General features: G+C 42.1%; 3 protein-coding genes across 3 annotated transcripts; 1 reads left to right on the top strand and 2 right to left on the bottom strand.

Annotated features, from left to right (window-relative positions):
- Positions 1-1,638: 1,638 nt before the first annotated feature.
- On the bottom strand, positions 1,639-5,379 carry pigh (phosphatidylinositol glycan anchor biosynthesis, class H). The gene is made up of 4 exons (XM_083934047.1): positions 4,672-5,379; positions 3,427-3,636; positions 3,206-3,289; positions 1,639-2,011 (listed from the first exon to the last, which is right to left on the bottom strand). Exons 1-4 carry the CDS (start codon positions 4,846-4,848, stop codon positions 1,940-1,942), a joined length of 543 nt encoding a protein of 180 aa, XP_083790173.1. The 5' UTR covers positions 4,849-5,379; the 3' UTR covers positions 1,639-1,939.
- Positions 5,380-5,761: 382 nt separating this feature from the next.
- zfyve1 (zinc finger, FYVE domain containing 1) lies at positions 5,762-14,031 on the top strand. Its single transcript, XM_083934046.1, has 12 exons — positions 5,762-6,924; positions 7,015-7,258; positions 7,347-7,607; positions 7,699-7,913; positions 8,051-8,157; positions 9,257-9,365; positions 9,454-9,551; positions 9,775-9,892; positions 10,332-10,502; positions 11,022-11,202; positions 12,138-12,251; positions 12,388-14,031. The coding sequence occupies exons 1-12, from the start codon at positions 6,445-6,447 to the stop codon at positions 12,618-12,620; spliced, it is 2,331 nt and encodes a 776-aa protein (XP_083790172.1). The 5' UTR covers positions 5,762-6,444; the 3' UTR covers positions 12,621-14,031.
- A 128-nt stretch (positions 14,032-14,159) lies between these two features.
- wdr21 (WD repeat domain 21) lies at positions 14,160-20,041 on the bottom strand. The gene is made up of 13 exons (XM_083934142.1): positions 19,619-20,041; positions 19,372-19,496; positions 18,425-18,582; positions 18,243-18,325; positions 17,762-17,864; positions 17,448-17,591; positions 17,268-17,317; positions 17,079-17,158; positions 16,758-16,850; positions 16,263-16,360; positions 15,954-16,130; positions 14,990-15,104; positions 14,160-14,743 (listed from the first exon to the last, which is right to left on the bottom strand). The coding sequence occupies exons 1-13, from the start codon at positions 19,729-19,731 to the stop codon at positions 14,511-14,513; spliced, it is 1,572 nt and encodes a 523-aa protein (XP_083790268.1). The 5' UTR covers positions 19,732-20,041; the 3' UTR covers positions 14,160-14,510.
- Positions 20,042-20,701: the final 660 nt, after the last annotated feature.

The raw sequence follows: 20,701 nt of genomic DNA, 5'->3' as shown, positions 1-20,701 counted from the left end.
ACAAAGTCAGCCTACTATCACCTAAAGAATATATCAAGGATTAAAGGACTTATGTGTCTTCTGTGTCCATGCATTTATCTTCAGCAGGCTCGACTACTGCAGCAGTGTCTTTATACAGTGGGTCGCCCTGAAAAGTCCATCAGACAGCTGCAGTTAATCCAGAACGCTGCTGCTCGAGTCCTCAGTAAGACCAAACGAGTAGATCATATCACTCAAGTCCTCAGATATTTAAAACTGGCTTCCTGTCCGTCAAAGAATTGATTTCAAAAAGACATCTGTTGGTTTACAAAGCACTGTATGGTTTAGGCATCCAGACATCTGCTCTGTGTCCCCAGAGTCAGGACTAAATACGGAGAGGCAGCGTTCAGATTTTATGCGCCACATATGTGGAACAAACTTCAAGAAGACTGCAGGTCTGCTGCAACTCTTAGTTCTTTTAAACCAAGACTGAAGACTTTTCTGTTTGTAGCTGCCTTCTATTAAACAAAATCATTTATGAACTCTCGCTCTGACATCTCTCCATTAATTGCATATATATAGGTCCTGTGTGTGCATGTGTGTGTAATTTGGGCCCGTGTGTGTGTAACATGAATAATAATAGAGTGAAAAAATCAAATTTCCCGTTGCGGGATGAATAAAGTAATTCTTCTTCTTCTAACTGCTTGCACTGTACTGTAACTGCTATTACCTCTAATTAACAACTGGATATTCTTTTGCAGAAATTCCCTGATCTGTCATCAGTCATGTCATACTTTACGCTGTTTAAATGTCATTTTATACGTTTCTTTTCAATGTTTTTAATGTTTCATGTAAAGCACTTTGAATGAACTTGTTGTTGAATTGTGCTATACAAATAAACTTGCCTTGTCTTATAGATGTAAGGAGCTGTGGCCTTATCAAACTGTTAGTAGGGTCATTCCACCGCAACAAAGTATTACTTATTCTGACGTTTCCACAGCATACAGTGATATTATTGTCTGTGAGGTAACCTTAACTAACATGTCTGCAAACAGGTGTGGTAAATGAACAGTCCCAAGTAAGGTGACAACCGAGGTAAACGTCAGCAACTGCCTCGAAAAGATGAAGGTATATGCAATTATGAGGAAGTAAAAACATATTTGAGGAAGAAGGTGTGGATGTTTATTTATAAATGTACTATCACGTCACATTACACTTGTTACTATTCTTTCTTCCACACGTCTTTCTCCCAAAGCTTTCTGCGTACATACAGACAGTGTACATTCAAAAACAGTTTGCCTAAGTGTTTTTGGGACATCTTAAATGATTTTGTCCAAACTGATTCATTAATGAAGTTTTAAAAAGTTGCATCAAGGTTGATATATGAGCTTGAGTTAAGTGTGGTGCTGCCCCCCTCTGGGGAAGGAAAGTAAAGCTCCTCACAAACATGAACCCCAAGCACACAACATCCACCGGTGATGGACAATAATTTACCAGCAATATTGATTTTGTTATGTTTTATCAAATATATTTATTTTTAATCAAAAATACAGTGTGAGAATGCTTGAAAAATAAGTAAATTATTATCTAAATGCATAAATAAGTAATAATAGGTAAGGTTTTCTTTGTAATACAATGTCAGTTAAAAGGTTTGGCTCTACAGGTTTAAAGAGGCAGGCTTACACCGGTGCCATTTTCACATCATTAAGTAGCTACTGTTATAAAGTTATAATGAAACTAACATTTATGTTTAAAACATGGCAGCGCTTGCTTTTGTATTCAACAGATCACATTCACATTCATACAAGAGAGAAAAGGAGTAAAAATGTGGAAAAATACACCGGGCATCAAATCAAGATGTACCACAATAAAAGAAAAAAAATGCTCTCTGCTTTTATCAATTGAAAAGAAAATTACTTAGAGAAATATTAAAAGCGCACTGCATGATCAGAAACATTTCTAAAGTATGCCTTCTGTGTCATCAGCACTTTGAGAGAATCTCCTGGCAGCTTTTGTAAACTTTCACCAGGCAGTTCAGCCTCGGCTTTGAACTCTGAAAGAGGACAAAAGGGAGGTTCGTTAGAAACAGGTTACTGGGGATGACACTGTGTGTACGAGCCTTTATACACGAGGTCAGCGACAAACAAACACCAAAGCAGGTTAATTAATGGACAATCTGAGAACCAGCTCATTTGAATCAGCTAGTTGCTTGATGGCAATCTATCCTCTGAGGGCAGCGGCTAATATTATTGGCTTTCCGGTGTAGCCAGGGGATATCCTGGCCAAGACTTCTTCCTTCTGATCGGCGGCCATTGTTTAAGGTTCGATAATAATAATAATAAAAATAATACTAATAATGATAATAATATTTGTATAGCACTTTAAAAACAGCAGTTTACAAAGTGCTTTGACAGCACAAATCAAACTAAAAAAAAATATATATATATAGTGTAAAAAAAAAAATATATATATATAAATAATAATAATAGTGACATTCAGAAGGGTAAAACATGACAATATTTACACATCATTGTATAGAAATAAGGGGCATCATTAGGACAAAGGAGAATTATTATGAGATTATGGTGCTTTCAAAGAAAGAATAAAAAGATAAAGAGACGATAAAAGACAATAAAAGGACGACATCACAAGAAAGCAAGTCTATAAAAATGAGTTTTAAGAAGTGATTTAAAAGAGGATACTGATTCAGCGAGCCTTATCTCTGCGGGCAGGTCGTTCCTAAGCAGAGGCGCTCTGACGGAGTAGGCACGGTCACCTCTGGTTTTGAGCCTCGGCCTGGGACAGTTAATAAGAGAGACCCACCCGCGGATCCAAGGCTGCGAACAGGCTTGTATGGGGTCAGCATGTCTGTGATGTATGATAAGCAACTTGAGATGCGAGAATGGAGCTGGAGTTAAGAGATGGCATCTCTATAAATATTTTTTTCTGCATATAAATACAGATAGAAAATGACAAAAGGATGATAAGCTAAATTGTCATCAGAAAATAGCCCGTGAGGTCCGTGATTGAATGGTGGCTAATGTGTTCCTTCACGCAAACAGTTTATCTGCATGCAACCAAAGCATGCTCACACCTGATTGGTCAATACTACTCTGATGACAAGCAGAAACTGGACTGCTTCCGCTAACAAAATCTTATCCAGTTGCCTACAGATTCTACATGCCTATGCAGAATCTGTTTATAGAGATGACTTTAAATGATGAGTACACCTTGTGTTCAACCTCACCTGAAACAATGGCACCACACTTGACACTGCATTAGGTTCTAACGGGTCCTTCAACAGCACACAGAGGTAGTAGATGATTTGATGCTGAAATAAAAGCATTAGACGTCAAAACACTTTTCTCACAAAGGCATTAACTGGCAGAACTGTATGAATATAGAATAATGATGCGAGTAATGTTAAATCTGCACAGAAGTGATGGGGATATAAATGCCCTTATTCACCATGTAAATAGCTTCATTGATGACAATATCCTTGATCTTGCTCATCTCGATGAATGTGGTGGTCTCACGGCCTGAGGCATAGCTGGAGGACACCTGTATGCCTAAGGAGCCGATGACAAGCAGGGACTCGTGGTCTACCTTCACAAAGTGGATGTGGAGCATCATGCCAACCAGGGTGACGAATATAGCACTGGACAGAACGGCTGTATTCTGCAAGAGAGGGAAGACGTTCACGCGCAGATCTTTTTCAGTGTAACATGTTAATACGAATCATTATATACCACCCAAAAGCAAAATGAATACTCTGATCATTTACATTTACAGATCAAAGGAAGCATCGCCAGTATTTAGTCAGCTAGAGGTATTTTTGGGCTGTAACACAATTAAAAATAACCATAGGCCAGTTATTATTACCATCACAACTGGAAAATATAAACAGGAAACAAAGAATGTGATCTGACTGAATGCACATAAATAATGTGACAATATGACTGTTGGTGTATTATTGTCCAAAGAATCAGTATATTGTGTTAGTGTGTGCACTGTGTGATAAGGAGTTCTACTGCAGGTTCTTCATACCGACCCGATGGCAATCAGACTGTATAATAACACACAGGAACAGTGATATCTCTGCCACTGCCAGTAGGCTACATGTCATGAGTGTATTGAAAATAATTGTATATATGACTGGTTGTGTGTATAGTGTTTATACAGCATGTAATCTGTGTGTGTAGTGTATATATGTAATCTATTTTACATTATCATTGTTGTTGTTCTCTATTCTTTAATGTGTCTACTTTTATTTTTTCTTCTCAAACTTTACATAGAGATATTTTTTTACTCTGGCTTAATTTATATATATATATATATATATATATATATATATATATATATATATATATATATATATATAGAGAGAGAGAGAGAGAGAGAGAGAGAGAGAGAGAGAGAGAGAGAGATAGAGAGATTATTTCAAGTACCACCAGAGAGAGCTTGAGTACCACCAGTGGTCCAAGCACCACAGTTTGAGAACCTATAACTATACTTTTCAAGTAACTTGAGCTGCAATAACATGTGAATGGGGATCAATACAGTTCATTATATTCTATGAAAGTTGTGATTCACACCCTGGGTGATCCGTGATGATAATATGATATAAAACAGTCATAGAGATTGAGACAAGGCTTTAGGTCTAGTCTATATTAAGAGGTATGGGCAGTGATTCAGTGCACTCATGTTTCTCACCTCTGTGAAGAAGAAGACAGCGTACGCCAGCAGCCACACACAGCAGGTGTACACCATCACCTTACCGATGGACACTTTGGGGACGCTGACAGTGAACTCCCTGCAGAGGCTCGAGTGACTCTGACAGTCCAAAGATATGGCTTTGCCAGTAATGTCCGTGAACGCCTCGTCCTCCATCGCGAACGCAAAACAAACAGAAGAAACCGTTAGCTTATCCGGCTAACAGACAGGTTAGCATTGAGCTATCTTTGGCTATCTGTGAACCGCTGTCAGCAGACAAGGTCAGCCGCATATGAAGATATAAAGTGGTGCTTTCTTTGACGGGATATTATAAATGTGTACACGGGATGCTGAGTCTCTCCAGTTCAATATAAAATAAGAAACAACGCCACGGCATAAATACGGAATAATCCCAGGACAAGTTCAACCGAGTTGATGCCAAAATCAATTCTCACATTAGGTGCACTCGTTACGGACACCGGGGTTGTCCGGCAGGGCGGGCACTGTCGTGTTTCACAACAACCGGGTGGCAATTTTAATACTTAATACACAAGTTGTAAAGAGTAGTTATAAGACGCAGCAATTCATAGTAACAGAGTGTGTATTAATATCTGTTGCTGTCCCCGTCTGACCGTGTAAGCTCCGGTGTACGCCGGTAACTAATGCAAGTGGACACTCCAGCAGCTGGAAGGTGCAAAGCATTGTGGGTAACGGTTAGTGACTTGTCAATATATCCGCTCCATTTATTTAAGTATGTGCAAACAGACAGTTTTAATATATTTGACAAGTGCAAACACATTTAAAAAAACGTTAATAAAAAAATATAATAATAATAATAATAATAAAAAAATAAGTAGCCAGGTAGTTAATGTCGAACTATTAAAAAAATAATAAAAATCAGGAGTTTTTGTTATTATACGTAAGATAAAATAGTCTGTAAATATAATTAAAAAACAGGGTTTTAATCAAATAGGTTTTTTTTTTTTTACAACTCCTAAATCCTCCATTTCCCAAAATGCATTGCGTCCGCCTGACTTTTGAACCCTGGGATAAAAACAAGCCGATCAGCTGATGCAAAAGCAACAACACCTACAGGGCTCTGACACACAACAGCTCAGCCGGCTAACTTTCTCAACAACAACAGCCGCAGCAGCTACATATGTGGCAGTCGGCTGTGTGTTGTGAGACAGTATACGTGTCCGGGTTTAGACTGTGTGGAGGCAGCACTTTAGGTAGTCTTCGGCCGTCGGACTGGTAGCCACTGCTAGGTCAGTCGATTGAAACGAAGGTTGTTTGTTTCTTCACAAGTGTGTTTTTCCTCTTTGTGTCCCTAAGATAAAACTATTTATACCTCGAATGTCAGAAAGTGTCTTTTAGACATCATGACGAGTGTACCGGGTTACTTTTAAAAATAGCAACGTGGCATCTTCGACAAATGTGCTGCAACATTTCCAAAACAAGACGAGAGATGCAGGGCAGCTGATGTTAGTTAGCAGGCTGTTGTTGTGCCAAAACACAAGTGAGTATTCGTCTAAGCAGGTGTGTGCTTTACTACCGACTGAATATCCTCATTAGTAAGCTGTAATAAGCGGATTTCATAGTACTTTCTGACAACATTGCACATGAGGGAGTTGTTTTGCCTGGGAATTAGAACAAACAAGGTTACATCACACCTGGTCATAGATATTTGCTTAACCAGGGCCACAACTTTGTGCCTTCTACTGCAATTGCTCTGGCAACCCCTAGTTACTCTCAGTGACTGTCAGGTTTGAGATGAGTGGTCAAGGTCCAGCTGTAGATAAAGGGATGAACACAGTCCTGGGCTGTCAGGAGAGCTACGCCTGCGGGGGGTCAGATGAGGCTGCGTTTGAATGCGATGAATGCGGCAGCCTGCAGTGTGCCCGCTGTGAACTGGAGCTGCATCGCCAGGAGCGGATGAGGAATCACGACCGGGTTCGGATTGCACCGGGCCACGTTCCTTTCTGCGACTCCTGCAAAGGCGACAGCAGCTGCCCTGTCAACGGTGGACGACTCAGAGCAGTGGTGCGCTGCCAGGGTTGTAAGATCAACCTGTGTCTGGACTGCCAGAAGCGCACCCACAGTGGAGTCAACAAGAGGAAGCACCCTCTCACACCTTACCCCCCTCCCCAGGATAACAGCGCGGCTGCCGGGGAGTCAGAGATGGAGATCCTGAAAGCGGAGCTGGAGAGGGTGTGCAGCTTCCTTTTGGTGGACGAGAAGGAGGAGATGAAGGTAAATACTCAAGAGCGTGTTTTGATGCTTTTATTTGACTTGATTATTATGATGCCGTGACGACGGGGCTGATCGTGTGTGAACTCTCAGGTGAAGGATGAGGACGACTTTGTGAGCAGACTGCGGTGCAGGCCAGATGAGCTCCTCAAAGTGGTCTCCATCTTTGGAAACACTGGGGAGGGCAAGTCCCACACCCTGAACCATACCTTTTTCCTTGGAAGAGAAGTTTTCAAGACCTCACCCACCCAAGAGTCCTGCACTGTGGGCGTGTGGGCAGCTATGGACCCTGTGCATCGCGTGGTAGTCATTGACACAGAAGGACTGCTCGGGGCTGGTATGAAACAAACAATAGCCTAATATAATGAAATGGTATGTAGTGGGAGTCAACACGTTTTTAACACTACCATGTTTTGACTCATCAGGAGCTAATCAGGGCCAGCGGACCCGGCTGCTCCTCAAAGTCCTGGCTATCTGTGATGTGGTTATCTATCGAACCCATGCCGACCGTCTCCATGACGATCTCTTCAAGTTCCTCGGTGATGCGTCGGATGCCTACCTGAAACATTTCACCAGGGAGCTGAAAGCGACCACCACCCGCTGTGGCCTCGACGTCCCGTTGTCCACTCTGGGCCCTGCTGTAATCATCTTCCATGAGACCGTCCACACCAAGCTACTAGGATCAGGTACATGATTCCTTCCTTTCCCCAATGTGAGATGTCCTCTTTTTCCTTCCCTCTCTGACTGTCTCTCACTCTCCTTTTTCTCGATCTCCAGACAAACCGTCTGAATCCGCCGAGCGTCTTCTCCAGGAGCGTTTCAGGAAGCTGGGTCTGTTTCCAGAAGCGTTCAGCTCCATCCAGTACCGTGGAACTCGGACCTACAACCCTCCCACAGACTTCAGTGGTCTGTTGCGCAGCCTGGAGCAACAGCTGGATAACAACACCACCCGCTCGCCACGCTCTGCCAGCGTCATCTACAAGGCTCTGCAGGTAGTGATGATGCACTGTATTACACACTCACACCTCTGGATATTTTGTAATGTGAGAGATACTCGTATACGTGACCAATGTGTTGTCATTGTTTGAGTAAAGTGAACATTACTGATTCTTCCTGTCTCTTGCGTCAGGCCCTGAGCGAGCGCTTCAGTGGGGAGATTTCAGATGAGCACATGGCCAGTAACTCATTCTTTCCAGATGAGTACTTTACCTGCTCTAGCCTCTGCCTCAGCTGTGGGTACGTGTACTCTCCGCACGCTGCAATCTTTGAAATTCTGTATCAAAAAGTACAAATTCGAATAAGTAACACTACAGAACAAATGTGACAGAAACAAGGCATCATATAACTAAAAAATGTCAGCTATCACTGCTGCACTCTGAGGTGTAATAAAGGAGATGCTCACAATACTCTACTAGGCACTGCACGTTTATTTCCCCCATGGTTCGCACACAGGCTTACTTAGTTTCACTCAATTAGTTACAGTGAAGTTGAGTTTTTGTTGGAATGTCTGCCAAGTCTATTTATTGAGAGTGATTGTGCAAACATTTTGTATTTGCATTTGTAGTTTTCCTCTGGACCTATAAATTATGAAATGAACAAGTAATGCAACAGAATTGTTTTGAAACTATGATTACAATACTTAAAGCTACAATCGGGACCAGTGCAGCAAATTGTGACGTTAAGGTTTTAAACAGTAAACAGTTTAAAAAGGAAAAAAAAACACATTAACAATATCCCTTAAATCAGGGTTGGACAATATGGTCCTGGAGGGCCACTGTCCTGCATGTTTCAGGTTTCTCCCTACCCTAACACACCTGAGTCTAACAATAATCAAACTGTGACAAGCATCAGCTGCTTGATAACGAGCAAATCATTAGAACCAGGTGTGTTAGAGCAGAGAGAAACCTAAAACATGCAGGCGAATGGCCTCCTAGAACCGGAATTGCCCACCCCTGCCTTAAATACTCTAAAAAGTGAGATTTAAATGTCTTTTTTTAATTATAAAGCAGATTGAGGTACTATACAAATAGTGATGTCACAACCATAATATATGTAGAAAGAGCTACTACAGTGCTGTTACAGTCATTTCCTGGCTGCAATGAGTGCAGATACAGGAGACCTGGAAAAGCTGACCAATCAGAGAAGACTAAGGTTTTTCAGGAGGGGTGCGTAAAAAGACAGAGGGTGAATACAGGTATATTTAAACAGACAGTATGAGAAAAGTAACGTGTTTCTTGGACATTAAAGCATCTAAACATGTTCTAGTAATAACCCAAAGTACGTAAGTAAGTATGAACCTGAGAATGAGAATGATACGGAACTCTCTGACTTTCAGTTCCGGCTGTAAGAGAAGCATGAATCACCTAAAGGAAGGACTCGAGCATGAAGCCAAACATCGCTGCCGCTACTCTGCACAGTATGACAACCGCATCTACACTTGCAAGGCGAGTACAGGTCCGAAATGCCACACATGCATATGTTGAAACACGCCTGCTTGACGAGGCTCTGAGTGTCTGTGCTTGAACTTCTCAGGCCTGCTACGAGGGAGGGAAGGAGGTAATAGTTGTTCCCAAAACGACGGCCTCGTCTGACTCACCGTGGTTTGGCTTGGCCATCTATGCCTGGTCTGGGTGAGTCCTGCTACCACAGAACCATTTGGAAGATGAAGGGAAATGGCTTCCTTGCAGACAGTGTGATCAACCCACTCGTTAAAATGGAAGCTCCATTTGCCCGTCCACAGTTATAACAACAGAAAGTGCAATGACAAATGTATTACAGCTCTGCAATACAGACCAAAAGGCAACACAATCTGTCCCCTTCATACTGGAGCTGAGATCAGTTTTGTCTTATCAGGTATGTAATCGAGTGCCCCAACTGTGCAGTGATCTACAGAAGCAGGCAGTACTGGTATGGAAACCAGGACCCAGTGGAAACAGTGGTCAGGACGGAGATCCAGCACATCTGGCCCGGGGTAAGGCCGCAGTGGAACAGCCCAAATGACAGTCTGCCTTAACCGATTAAACAAAAGTTTTCAAATGTTTTCATGTCCATTGCGAGCTGAATTTGCACTATATTCTTGCCAGCTGGTTGAATGTTGATGCCCAGGAAACTAATGCCAAATGTGGTTTATGACCTTTTTCATGTTAACAAAGCATACTTAGTTAAAAGTGCTGAGTATAGAAACCTAAATGTCCGCCGGTGTGACTATGTTACTTCCTAAATTATCATATTTCTTTCAGCATGGCGGTCAGTTGTCAGTCTAACACTAGAATACTGTACTGCAATTGTGTACTGTACACAGCTAATGTATCTCTGATAATATATAGTTACAGTGTGATGCGTATGAACGACAGAAAGTCTGTAAGCTAGTGTATTCACTTGTTTCCTCTGTTCTCTTGCCTCCTCTTCAGTCTGACGGTTTTTTGAAAGACAACAACAACGCCGCCCAGAGGTTGCTGGACGGAGTCAAATACATTTCTCAGTCGGTGTCTGAACTCAGCGTCAAGCCCGCCAAAGCGGTCACCTCCTGGCTCACCGACCAGATCGCTCCCACCTACTGGAAACCCAACTCCCTTATGATGGTACGCAGCTAAAACAGACACTACAGAAGAAAGAAAGAAAATACAAACACTTAAGAGTTAAATAGTCAATTGAAGAAACTGAACCATGACCATGTGCAACTTTGTACTTGAGTTGAACTTTTCTTCTCAAGCGTTCCAACCTCAGTCACTGCCCTTTTTACAGCAGTTATTTGGCTTTTGTAACCGTTAAACGGTACTTTCTGCATTATCGGCTTTACAATAATGCAACATCTTAAAATTAAGGTTTATTATGAGGAGAAACATTTGTTAATTGGATGCAGCAGCGGTGAGGGAGAAATAACGACAGGTGGGTGAAAGAGAGAGAGAGAGAGGGATCATACTTCCGTTAAAAAGCAACCGACGATGCTTGCACATAGAGTAGATGCCTAGGCTGTTTACAGTGTACATGGTGTTGCTATATGGATATGTAGTGAAAATCATATCTCCAAAATATTCTACTTTTTGGACTCCTATCTAATAATGACAACTGGTGTGTCATCCTAACTGTGTGTGTTGCAGAAATGCCATAAATGTGGAGAAGAGTTCCAGCCCAACGACACCAAGCACCACTGTCGCGCCTGTGGAGAGGGCTTCTGTGACTCCTGCTCCTCAAAATCCCGGCCGGTCCCGGAGCGGGGCTGGGGCCTCGCACCCGTCCGAGTCTGCGACGCATGTTTCCACAACAGAGAAATCTCAACTGGTAAATCCCTCTTAGAGTGTAATTCCGGCGCAAAATCATCCCATGGTCTTCATCAGCACTTACATACATCCAATTAGGCATCGAGCATTTTCTTGTGTAAAGGTATTAAAACAGCCACTAATACTGCTCAAAATCACACCAAACCTCTACAGTAGCATGATAAGTATCCCGACACGTAGAATGAAGCATCAACAGTGTAGTTACTGAACCCAGAGTTTATTAAAATAGTGTTTTGAAAGTCCATTCAAGTCGATTACCGAATGCAGTCCAAAAGGAAGGAGCCCATTGGTGCTTTGTTTTCTGTGTAGGGACTCTTCTCATGCTACTGCAGAGGTTTGCTGTTGTTTTGAGCAGTATTAGTGCTGCTGCTGTACTGCCCCGAGCTAATCAGTCTTAGCCACGTCAATGACTCTCTCAGATTTCTCTGTTAATAGTTTGTACCCGAAAAAAACTATCTTGATGGCTTATGTGACGCATGTACGTGCCGAAAAATACCAAAGGATGATTTTCCGCCAGAATTTAAGGTCCCAAGTTATAAAAATCGATATTTCTGTGTCAATTTCTTTAGTTTATAAAGCAGGTCTTGGTGCTCTATAAGTACGTTGTAAGAAACGATATTTCTGTGTCAATTTATTTATATTATAAAGCAGGTCTTGGTGCTCTATAAGTGCTGTGAAAATATAAAAATGCTCAATCCCGTATTCAGAAACTGTGCCTTTCAAACAGCTCATTGTGATGTTACTACTAATCTAAATATAGCTAGAAAGCGTCGCTAAAACCGAACAAACGTGTTCTTGTAGAAACCAGAAATACATATATGAACCTGGAAATAAGCACATTATAGGACCTTTTAATGTTTAATGTATCAGTTTTCATGGGTTTCTGGAAGTGGTAATTTGTGCCTAATTTCATGTGTTCATGTTTCCCTGTTACAGAGTTACTGGATGCTGCCTTGGAGGAGGAGGGAGGCACTCTGATAGCCAGAAAGGTTGGGGAGGCGGTTCAGAGCACTTTAGGAGCTGTAGTCGGCGCCATCGACATACCTCTTGGTGAACATTACATCTGTCTATGTTATCTAACCAGTGCAGATGAATATCACTCCTAACTGAAACTATCACTCTCTCCAGTTGTTGTAACGGTCATATTAACCACTGCTGCTGCTTCTCTTCTCCTCTCCTCGTCCAGGCCTGGTGAAGGACGCGGCTCGTCCGGCCTACTGGGTCCCAGATCAGGACATCCACTCCTGCAGCGAGTGCCAGAGGGAGTTCTCCGCGCGTCTCTCCATCCACCACTGCCGCGCCTGTGGACTGGGAGTGTGCGACGACTGCTCTCAGGAGCGACGTGCCGTGCCCTCTCGCGGCTGGGACCACCCAGTGAGGGTCTGCAACAGCTGCAGCCAGAAACCCGGGGAGCTCTAGCAGGACGAGGAGCAGGAGTAGGAGTTAAGAGAGAGAGAGGGGGGTGGTGATAAAGGACGTGAGCATCTGTGGAAACTGGAATTGACGACATTATGACATTTGGCTAAAAGGCTTCAGTTCCCCTTTGTCTCTTTAGTGGCATTTCCTGACTGTCCGTGGCAGGTTGGACTCTGTTTTATTAATGCCGTCCTCACATCAGTCCCTTGATGCTCTTTCACTTTAATATGCCTATATTTTACACTGTGAAGATTACCAGTCAGTGAGACTTTGATATCAAGAAGGTAGGAGAGATAAAAACTTGCTTGCTTACAATCGAGTTCAGGTAAAAATACCCATGCACCCACTTTGATCCTTTTAAAATTTGTATTAAGGCACACAAACCGCTTTTTGACAATCCCTCTGTGTGACACACTAGTACTGTTAGCACCTTTTGTAGTCTGGGGCTACGTGTGTGAACTGTTTGATAATAAAAGTACGGACTGAGCATCTTAAACTGATTCCAGGGAAGAACTCTAACTTATTCTAAGATTGTGTTTGCAGGAGCCCTGTATGGAAATGGTGGAAAAAGCTGAAAAGTAGTCCACCACAATGAATAATACTCCTGTGAATGGATGTACAGTAGTTTTCCTCAGCTTATGCTTTCCTGCCACTCTTTGGCTTCAGGAGGATTCGAACATTCAGAAGCCAATGACGTACCGTAGCACCGCGATGCATTCCGATTTATAGAATCATAATCCCTCAATACCCTGCTTGTTTTTGCATTTGAATGGGCAGAGGATAATAGAACAGCCCTAATAATGCTGTCCACATTGTTCAATTTGACATAGAATATACATATATTGGGGGAAAAAGTATATATATACATTTTTTAAATGGCCTTGGTTGTTTTTTTGTTTTTAAAAAGGTAAGACTACTATCTGCTAACAAGACAAATCTGACTATAATGGGGTGAAAGGCAACAGGAACTACTTTTATGGAGTGGCCGGCTCCCAGTAGCAGTATAGCACAGAAAAGACTTGAAACCACCTTTAAGGGCTGGCCCCTCAAAACAGGAATTAATTTCAAGAGTTATCTTCTACTCTTTCAACTCAGGCTGTGTAGCTAGTTAGCTAGGAGCACCAAGTGAGCAACACTTGAGACTTATCTAACAAATACGCATGATGATGATGATGCGGTAAGGCTTTCGAGTGATCAGCGAGGAATTATGAGATCTGACTGAACTGTAGTGATGGTTAACCAGGGATTTGTTTGTAAGTGACTAAGAGAGTTGGTTTGATTGGGCAGTTTCAACAAATAAGGTGAATCAGTGAACTATATCCTCACTGTTGGTATGTCAGAGATGTTCAGTGGCTATGAATATCAGAACAAGTCAATCCCTTTTGTTCATGTATGCTCGTACAGTATGTATTAAACTGCAAAAACTCAGCCTGTGTGTGTCATTCAGGAGCAAACACAATGCAATAAATCACTGTTTACTGATTTGTTTTTTAGAATAAAATTGTCATTCAACAGCGATTAGAAAATGTGTTGATTTACAGTACAAACCAGTGTCATTTTTAAACTCACATCAGAGACATCCTAAATTGCATTCAAAATCCAAGGTCAATCACATCATAAGAGCACTTTTTTTTGTAAAGGTTACAGAAATTAGTAATTGAGTGCACTCACGTTAGCGCTTCTATTTCCTTTTGGCACAAACAAGTGGGTCGAAAAATAACATTCCCCTGAGGCTTCAATGTAACTATCTGAGGTCATCTCCCCAATCAAATTCATTAACCGCATACTAAGCTGAACCCTTCAAATTATAAAATAGATATAACTCCATTTATACATTTGGCAAACAAAAAGAAAGACGGTGGATTTATGAGATGAAGCATTTTCAGTCTTTTCCTAAAGCCCAGTCGGCTGCTCTTCTCCTTCCTGGTAGTCTGTGTTGTATGGGAAGTAGTAAAGGTCGTGTTTGACTGCCATGAGCAGGCCGGGGAGCCCCCTGCAGCCGCCCAACTTGGAGGAGAAGACCACGCTCGGGATCAGGTCGTTTGCGGCCGGGTGGGGTGATGGGATAGTCCTCAGTAGGTGACCGTCTTTTAGGCTCCATAACCGTGTGTAGCAATCCTGACCGACTGGGGAAGGAGCAGAGGAGGAGGGGTTGCAAAATGGGTCGTTTTATTTTTCAAATCAGGATTGGAAAGCATCTTGTGAGCGACATGAGACATGTTTGGCAGGTGTCAGTTCTCTCAAACTATCTTATCTGGTCATAGAGCACAGTAACTAAACCTGGTATCCCTTTGATACAAAGACAGTTTAATGGTTTAGAGAATTAAACTGTTTCATAGTATGTTGATAAAGGGTGTTGTGTCCTCTCCTACCTGCCAACAAAAGCCCCTCAGGTTCATTGACGTGGATGGGAAGGTAGGCGTGTTCATTATAGTGCCCTTTGTACTCCTGTACAGGCTTTGTCACTCGCACATCCCACAGCTTAATCTACAGATAAATGAAGAAAACACACGAGGTCAGCAATAATAAGATCCATGCGGGTTGATATTTTGTATTCCTTTTTAGACTTGGGTAATTAGCCTCTTCTCGAGTCGACCAAAATATAAACTCCATTTACACATGGCATTAAAATGCATTTTGGGTGATGGAACTGTCATCAGATAGTCCTTGAACACAAGAAAGCACAGATACAGTCAAAACTCATCGAGGACGGCTGGGTTAGATCGGCCGGCCAAACCAAACCGGTGGTCAGGGACGCATTGTGACCACATTGAACACAAGTGTGAACGGCATTGCATTTTCAATCCACATTCAACAACTACCATCACCGGCCTCTAACAGGCCTGGACGCTGGGGAGCACACAACTTTCAGCCTCGACGTAAAGTGAAGAGTCCCGTTAGAAGAATAAAAATTTGAGAAGCACAGTGCAGCTTGGCACGGGGTTGGAGCTGTGGGAGAGAGCGGCTAGTGCTGGTTTCAAATGGCGGACCTTGGCAACATGTCTATTCATCCCTGCAGTAAGCTTTGGCTGGCACGCAGCTCCTTGGTTCAGCAGCAGCCAGACAGCTGCATTGCGCAGCTGGAGGCAGTAAAGAAGGGTGTGATGTTCGGTTGTTTGAGCTGGACGGAGCGGTTGGATCTCAATGTGGACACTGGAGACGCAATACTAGGTGGAAATGGAATCAGGTTAAATCACATCTAGATACAATCTGGATAGGAGACACATTTTAATGCCAGGTGTAAATGGTGTTATACTAGTAATTTAGAACTCAATGTTTATAACACAACCCAGCATCCACTTTTACCCACTCTTTAAAATATGCAAATAACCTGACCTGGCCCAACATGTCAGCTGCAAGCAGGTAGTTCTCATCCTGCAGGACGCGTACGGAGGTGATGGCTGACTCCTGGTGGAAGCGGCTGGCCTTCCAGCTATGATCCCTACGGCCACGCTGTCGCAGGTCGATGCTGAAGATCTCTCCTGATCGGCAACCACTAAACAGCACAGGCACCTGAGGAAATAAAATAATGTATTTGACTTTCTTGGCCTTTCTTTTCTTCCTTACATCGTCAAATCCATATTCCGTCATGTTAACAAGTGAACTCAATCGGCTTTAATCACTTAAATGTAACAGATGACTCACCCTCAGGGCAAACTGCTGAGCCAAGACATCGCTGCCGGTGCTGTACGTCTGCGTCCGGCCCGTCTCTGCATCTTTCACGATCACCCTACGAGACAGGCCTGCCAACACATGCGGGAAGACATCATTATTTTAGTCAGGAACCAGATCTTTTTTACTTTTTTGTAAACAAATACTGTGTCATTATTTTAATTATCTAAAACAATTAACAGCTACTTGTTAACTCTAGATCCAAAGGTAATTTGAACCCCAAGATGGATGTCTAAATGTTTGCTTTTCTGGGCAAACAGATTTTGGAAAAACAACTGAGAATTCTATGATTTAATTCCAACATGTGTTGCTGTAGCTTTCTCTCTGCCCATACAAATAATTTAAGACTGATTAACATCCGAAAACTATAGCCAAGCAAACAACTATACAGACTAATCTGATCCAGTCTAATTATGAATATTATATCTAATCATGATTTGCAAGACAATCGATGATGGCCGGACAGACCAGTGCTGAAGGTCTTGTCAAATTGGGGGTTGAAGCACCAAGCACAAGACCAGGCTGAGGATATTTTGAAGCTACACAGCATCCCGGGCTGGTCTGAGGAGAGAGAGAGGAACGGACGACAGAGGAGAACGGTTAAAATGGGGAGAACTAACAATGCCAACATTTAACTTTGAATATCAATGGAGGTTAATGAACTAAAAAGGGTCATGATTAAGACTTATAACAAAATCTTACAAGGAAACTGTAATTTACTTTTAAGAATAACAAAATAGCCAATGTGAATGTCTTAAATAGCGAGACAAAGATTCTATTCAGTACAACCTGGGTTGGAGTTGCTGAAGAGAGAAGCAGGAAGTAAACTGACGCAGCCAGGGGTGTCTGCCGCTCCTACCAGACACAGTCTGACAATCCGCTCAGTCAAGGGAAATACATGCAGTGTCCAAGCAGCACTTGAGTTTAAAGGCATGTAGGCTGACTAATATGAGCACAACTAAAGCTGAAGAAGGATACAAGACGTGGGAGTCTGGGTAATTGACCGAGGCCCAGCAGATGGAGTTCACCTAAAACCCAAACCATTTAAGTTTATAGGATTTGACAAAACAATGTTTCCTTAAAATGTAAAGTGGAAAATGGGTACGGTGAAGTATATTAAATGTCTACATGATCAGCGTTGTTGTGAAACACTCCCACCTTGCGGTTTGTGAAGTAGAGGTTGTCGCACATTTCCACAGACAGAGAGCCCCGGCTGCTGCTGCTGAAGTTCATGATGCCGTACTTGCAGCCCCCGTGTGACACATCATTGACTGTGAACACTCGCTCACATGCCGAGTCGCCCTGAGAAAGATGAGGGAGAAGAGGGGAGGATTGCAGACCAGCTACACTAGGAAATTTTCTTTTAATGATTTTTCCAACTCTAAATCAAGTAAAAAAATGTGTTTATACAGTGCAACTATTACGACTGCATTATTACATTAGCACCCAGCATGTTTTGTGTGTGTTCTCACCACTATGAGTCTGAAGTTGTCAGTATTGGGGTTGCTGTTGTCCGTGCTCTGGATCTCGACTTTGTGACGTCTCATTCCACTGACCTTCACCTCATGGACCAGCCTGGAGACGCACAGTAACCACGTTAACACAGACTAGAACAGACTGCAGACAATCACTTAACCAGAACCACTATCTTGACAATCTGTGTCTCTGCATATGTATATATAAGGTATTTATAGAAACATTTGGCTTGTTTTAACATGCTTCTTTTTCTGACTATTTTCAAACCCAAGTCAAAAATGATTAGCATCATTATAAGTGGCCCGGCAATGGTTCAAAGAAAAATCACTCACATACAGAAATGATTATCGTTATAGTTAAACTCTGTTTTGCTAGGGGGTTTTGTAATGTATTACAGCTGTGGGTGTCGCAATGCGGATAGGATATAGGGACTCTTCGTCCGTGCATGCATGTGCACACAGCAGAGTGATACTGTACCTGCAATAGGAGTTCCCAGGTAACATGCCAAGGTGTCTTTTCTGCAGCAGCAGCGAGGTGTTCAGTCCTGTTCTTGGAGCTTTCTATAAAGACGATAATACATAAACAAGCATGAAACCCAAGTATGTGGTGAGAAAGCGTATAACTGGTGCTAAACCCCCCCCCCCCACCAAAAGACTCACTTTTCTGGGCTTCTCATCCTCAGCAAGCATCTTGTTTCTCTGTTTCTCTCTTTCTTTCTCCTGCAACTGCTCTCTGGTCAACGGGTTACAATTGTTGTGTCCGGGCAAAAGGCGGAAGTAACGATTTTTCTCCGGATCAAAGTAGAAACCAGGCAGCTCTGGCAACAGAACACAAGGTAAAATGAAGCATTAACAAGTTCTTGCTATTCACGTTACACCCCTGATTACCGTATGTCATTTACAACAGGAATAACAATTTAAGTGTTGTGTTGCAGTGGAACTATTCTGGTTTCGTTTGGGTGACTTTGGATTACTTTTTAATGTCTAGTTCACGTTACACCCGATTACTGGATGTCATTTACAACAGGAGCAACAATTTAAGTGCTGTGTTGCAGTGGAACTATTTTGGTTTTGTTTTGGGTAACTTTGGGTTTCTTTTTAATGTCTAGTCCGCCCTGACAAGGGAGTTGGTACCCTTGGGGCGCACAAGTTTTCGTTTCTTTGTTTTTGTTTATTTATTTGTTTTTGTTGTGTTTAGGTCAGCTCATTTCCCCCAGCCAGTCAGCACAGGCTTAAGGTGTGAAATGATTATTAGTAGTTTGCCTTGAGAAGTCTGTTTTGAGCACAGATGTAACTCTTAGTAGCCCCAGCGCTGCAGAAATAGCGAGGATGTTGACTTGGGGAAGTTTAGGTTGGGGGTAAATTGTACACTTTACCTTTAATTTGAAATAAACTCTCTAAACTTTACCCCTTCAAGTGTGTGCATTTGCTAGTGTCCTTATAGCGGGTGTAACAAGTGTTTTTGTGGGCAAAAACTGTTATAATAATGAATTACTGCCGTTAACAAGAACAGTGCTTGTGTTATGGTTCACAACTGATCACTACAGAACAAATGTTTATTAAATTCTGGAGAGGGCTGGTGTGTAGGGCTGGTGTGTGGCGCTGACCTGGTGCAGCACTGCTGGTCTTTGAAGATGATGAGGAAGAAGAGGAGGAGGAGGAAGAGGCGGACTGGTTTTCATAGCTCCTCTGAGGTTCTCTAAAAGATGGCCCTGCATCATTATTTCCAGACCTGTGAACGCACCATCACTTTGACTTTATTAACAAACACAGCCTTTTTTTTTGCAGTATTGACTAAGACATGATATCACATCTTTCAAACAAAACTATGCGTCATTGTTTCCTTTAACACACCACTGTTCGTCCTGTGTTGACCTTTGCCGGTTGCCTCTGTACCAACCGTGGCGTTGACCGGCACCTTGTCGCCGGTGCGGCCGCTGCCCTTCTCGCCGGTTCCACTTCTTCATCCCTGCTGTTCACTTCAATGATCCTCCTCACGCCACGTTGTCTTTTATTGACTCCCGGCTCGTCGATGCAGCATGTTTACTTGTTAGCTAAGTTAGCAACAGTCATTAGCATTTGTGAGCTAACGCTAGCTAGCCACACCGCTTTCTCGATACTTTTAAATTAATGCTGAAAATAAAACATGAGTTAACGTAAAGACGGGTTTAATTTTATAGTAAACACGCTTTCCGTTGAATGTCAACCGTTTTTATTTCCGTGTTAAACTGTTAGTTTTAACACCTCACGAGCTAACTAACTGCTGTGCATTAGAGCCCCTGCCATGCGCCCGCCTCCAAATGCCATTAATTGGCTGAGCGGTAACAATCGTGACTGACGTTGCAGGCACTCATTGGTTGTTTTCTTAGTGACCGTTTCAGCCACTCTTCAGAATTATAGTGATTTTGTTGTTGTTGTTGTTGTTGTTGTTGATGATGAAAATAAGAACAAGTGTCTTCAGTATAAGTCATTTTTTCATTTTATTTGGTAAATAAATGTTCAGCCTCTAAATCAACCTTTTCTCATTTTTCAATTCAATTCAAATCACTTTATAAATCCCTTTATAAAACAACAAAAATACAACATTTTTAGACAATTATGAAAAAATATTTGATATACACTCTAGCATTTACAAAAACAATGTTTGTTTATTTCTCATTGTATATGAGATCCTTGCTGTATTTATTTTTTCTATTCCTTGTTTTGTTGAATGTGAAAAAGCTCGCATGTGTTGCGTTATATATGAGCGTTTGACACCTTCTGTATAAATTGAACGTTCAAATACATTTAAAAACAAATATTTGATTGATAGACGGCGGAATATTAAAATAGGCTAATCTGATATGTTCCCTCCTACACTAATTTTCTGCATTTCCTTTTAACCCTGGACAATCATGATGATTCAAAAACATATTGGATTGTTGTCTGTAACCAACG

The sequence above is a fragment of the Echiichthys vipera genome, assembly GCF_963691815.1.
Source record: "Echiichthys vipera genome assembly, chromosome: 19".
Lineage (NCBI taxonomy): Eukaryota > Metazoa > Chordata > Actinopteri > Perciformes > Trachinidae > Echiichthys > Echiichthys vipera.
The sequence above is the reverse complement of the archived record's forward strand: the minus strand, read 5'-3'. Positions and strand labels throughout refer to the sequence as shown.

Coding starts and splice junctions, on each gene's coding strand:
- zfyve1 (XM_083934046.1), top strand. CDS start 6,445: ATGAGTGGTCAAGGTCCAGCTGTAGATAAAGGGATGAACACAGTCCTG. Junction 7,608..7,698: donor CACCAAGCTACTAGGATCAG/GTACATGATTCC, acceptor CTCGATCTCCAG/ACAAACCGTCTGAATCCGCC. Junction 9,552..9,774: donor GCCATCTATGCCTGGTCTGG/GTGAGTCCTGCT, acceptor TTGTCTTATCAG/GTATGTAATCGAGTGCCCCA.
- wdr21 (XM_083934142.1), bottom strand. CDS start 19,731: ATGAAGAAGTGGAACCGGCGAGAAGGGCAGCGGCCGCACCGGCGACAA. Junction 16,131..16,262: donor CTCAGCAGTTTGCCCTGAGG/GTGAGTCATCTG, acceptor TTATTTCCTCAG/GTGCCTGTGCTGTTTAGTGG. Junction 15,105..15,953: donor CAGCTGACATGTTGGGCCAG/GTCAGGTTATTT, acceptor ATTTATCTGTAG/ATTAAGCTGTGGGATGTGCG.
- pigh (XM_083934047.1), bottom strand. CDS start 4,848: ATGGAGGACGAGGCGTTCACGGACATTACTGGCAAAGCCATATCTTTG. Junction 3,637..4,671: donor CTGTCTTCTTCTTCACAGAG/GTGAGAAACATG, acceptor CCTCTCTTGCAG/AATACAGCCGTTCTGTCCAG. Junction 2,012..3,205: donor GTGTGGTGCCATTGTTTCAG/GTGAGGTTGAAC, acceptor GTCCTCTTTCAG/AGTTCAAAGCCGAGGCTGAA.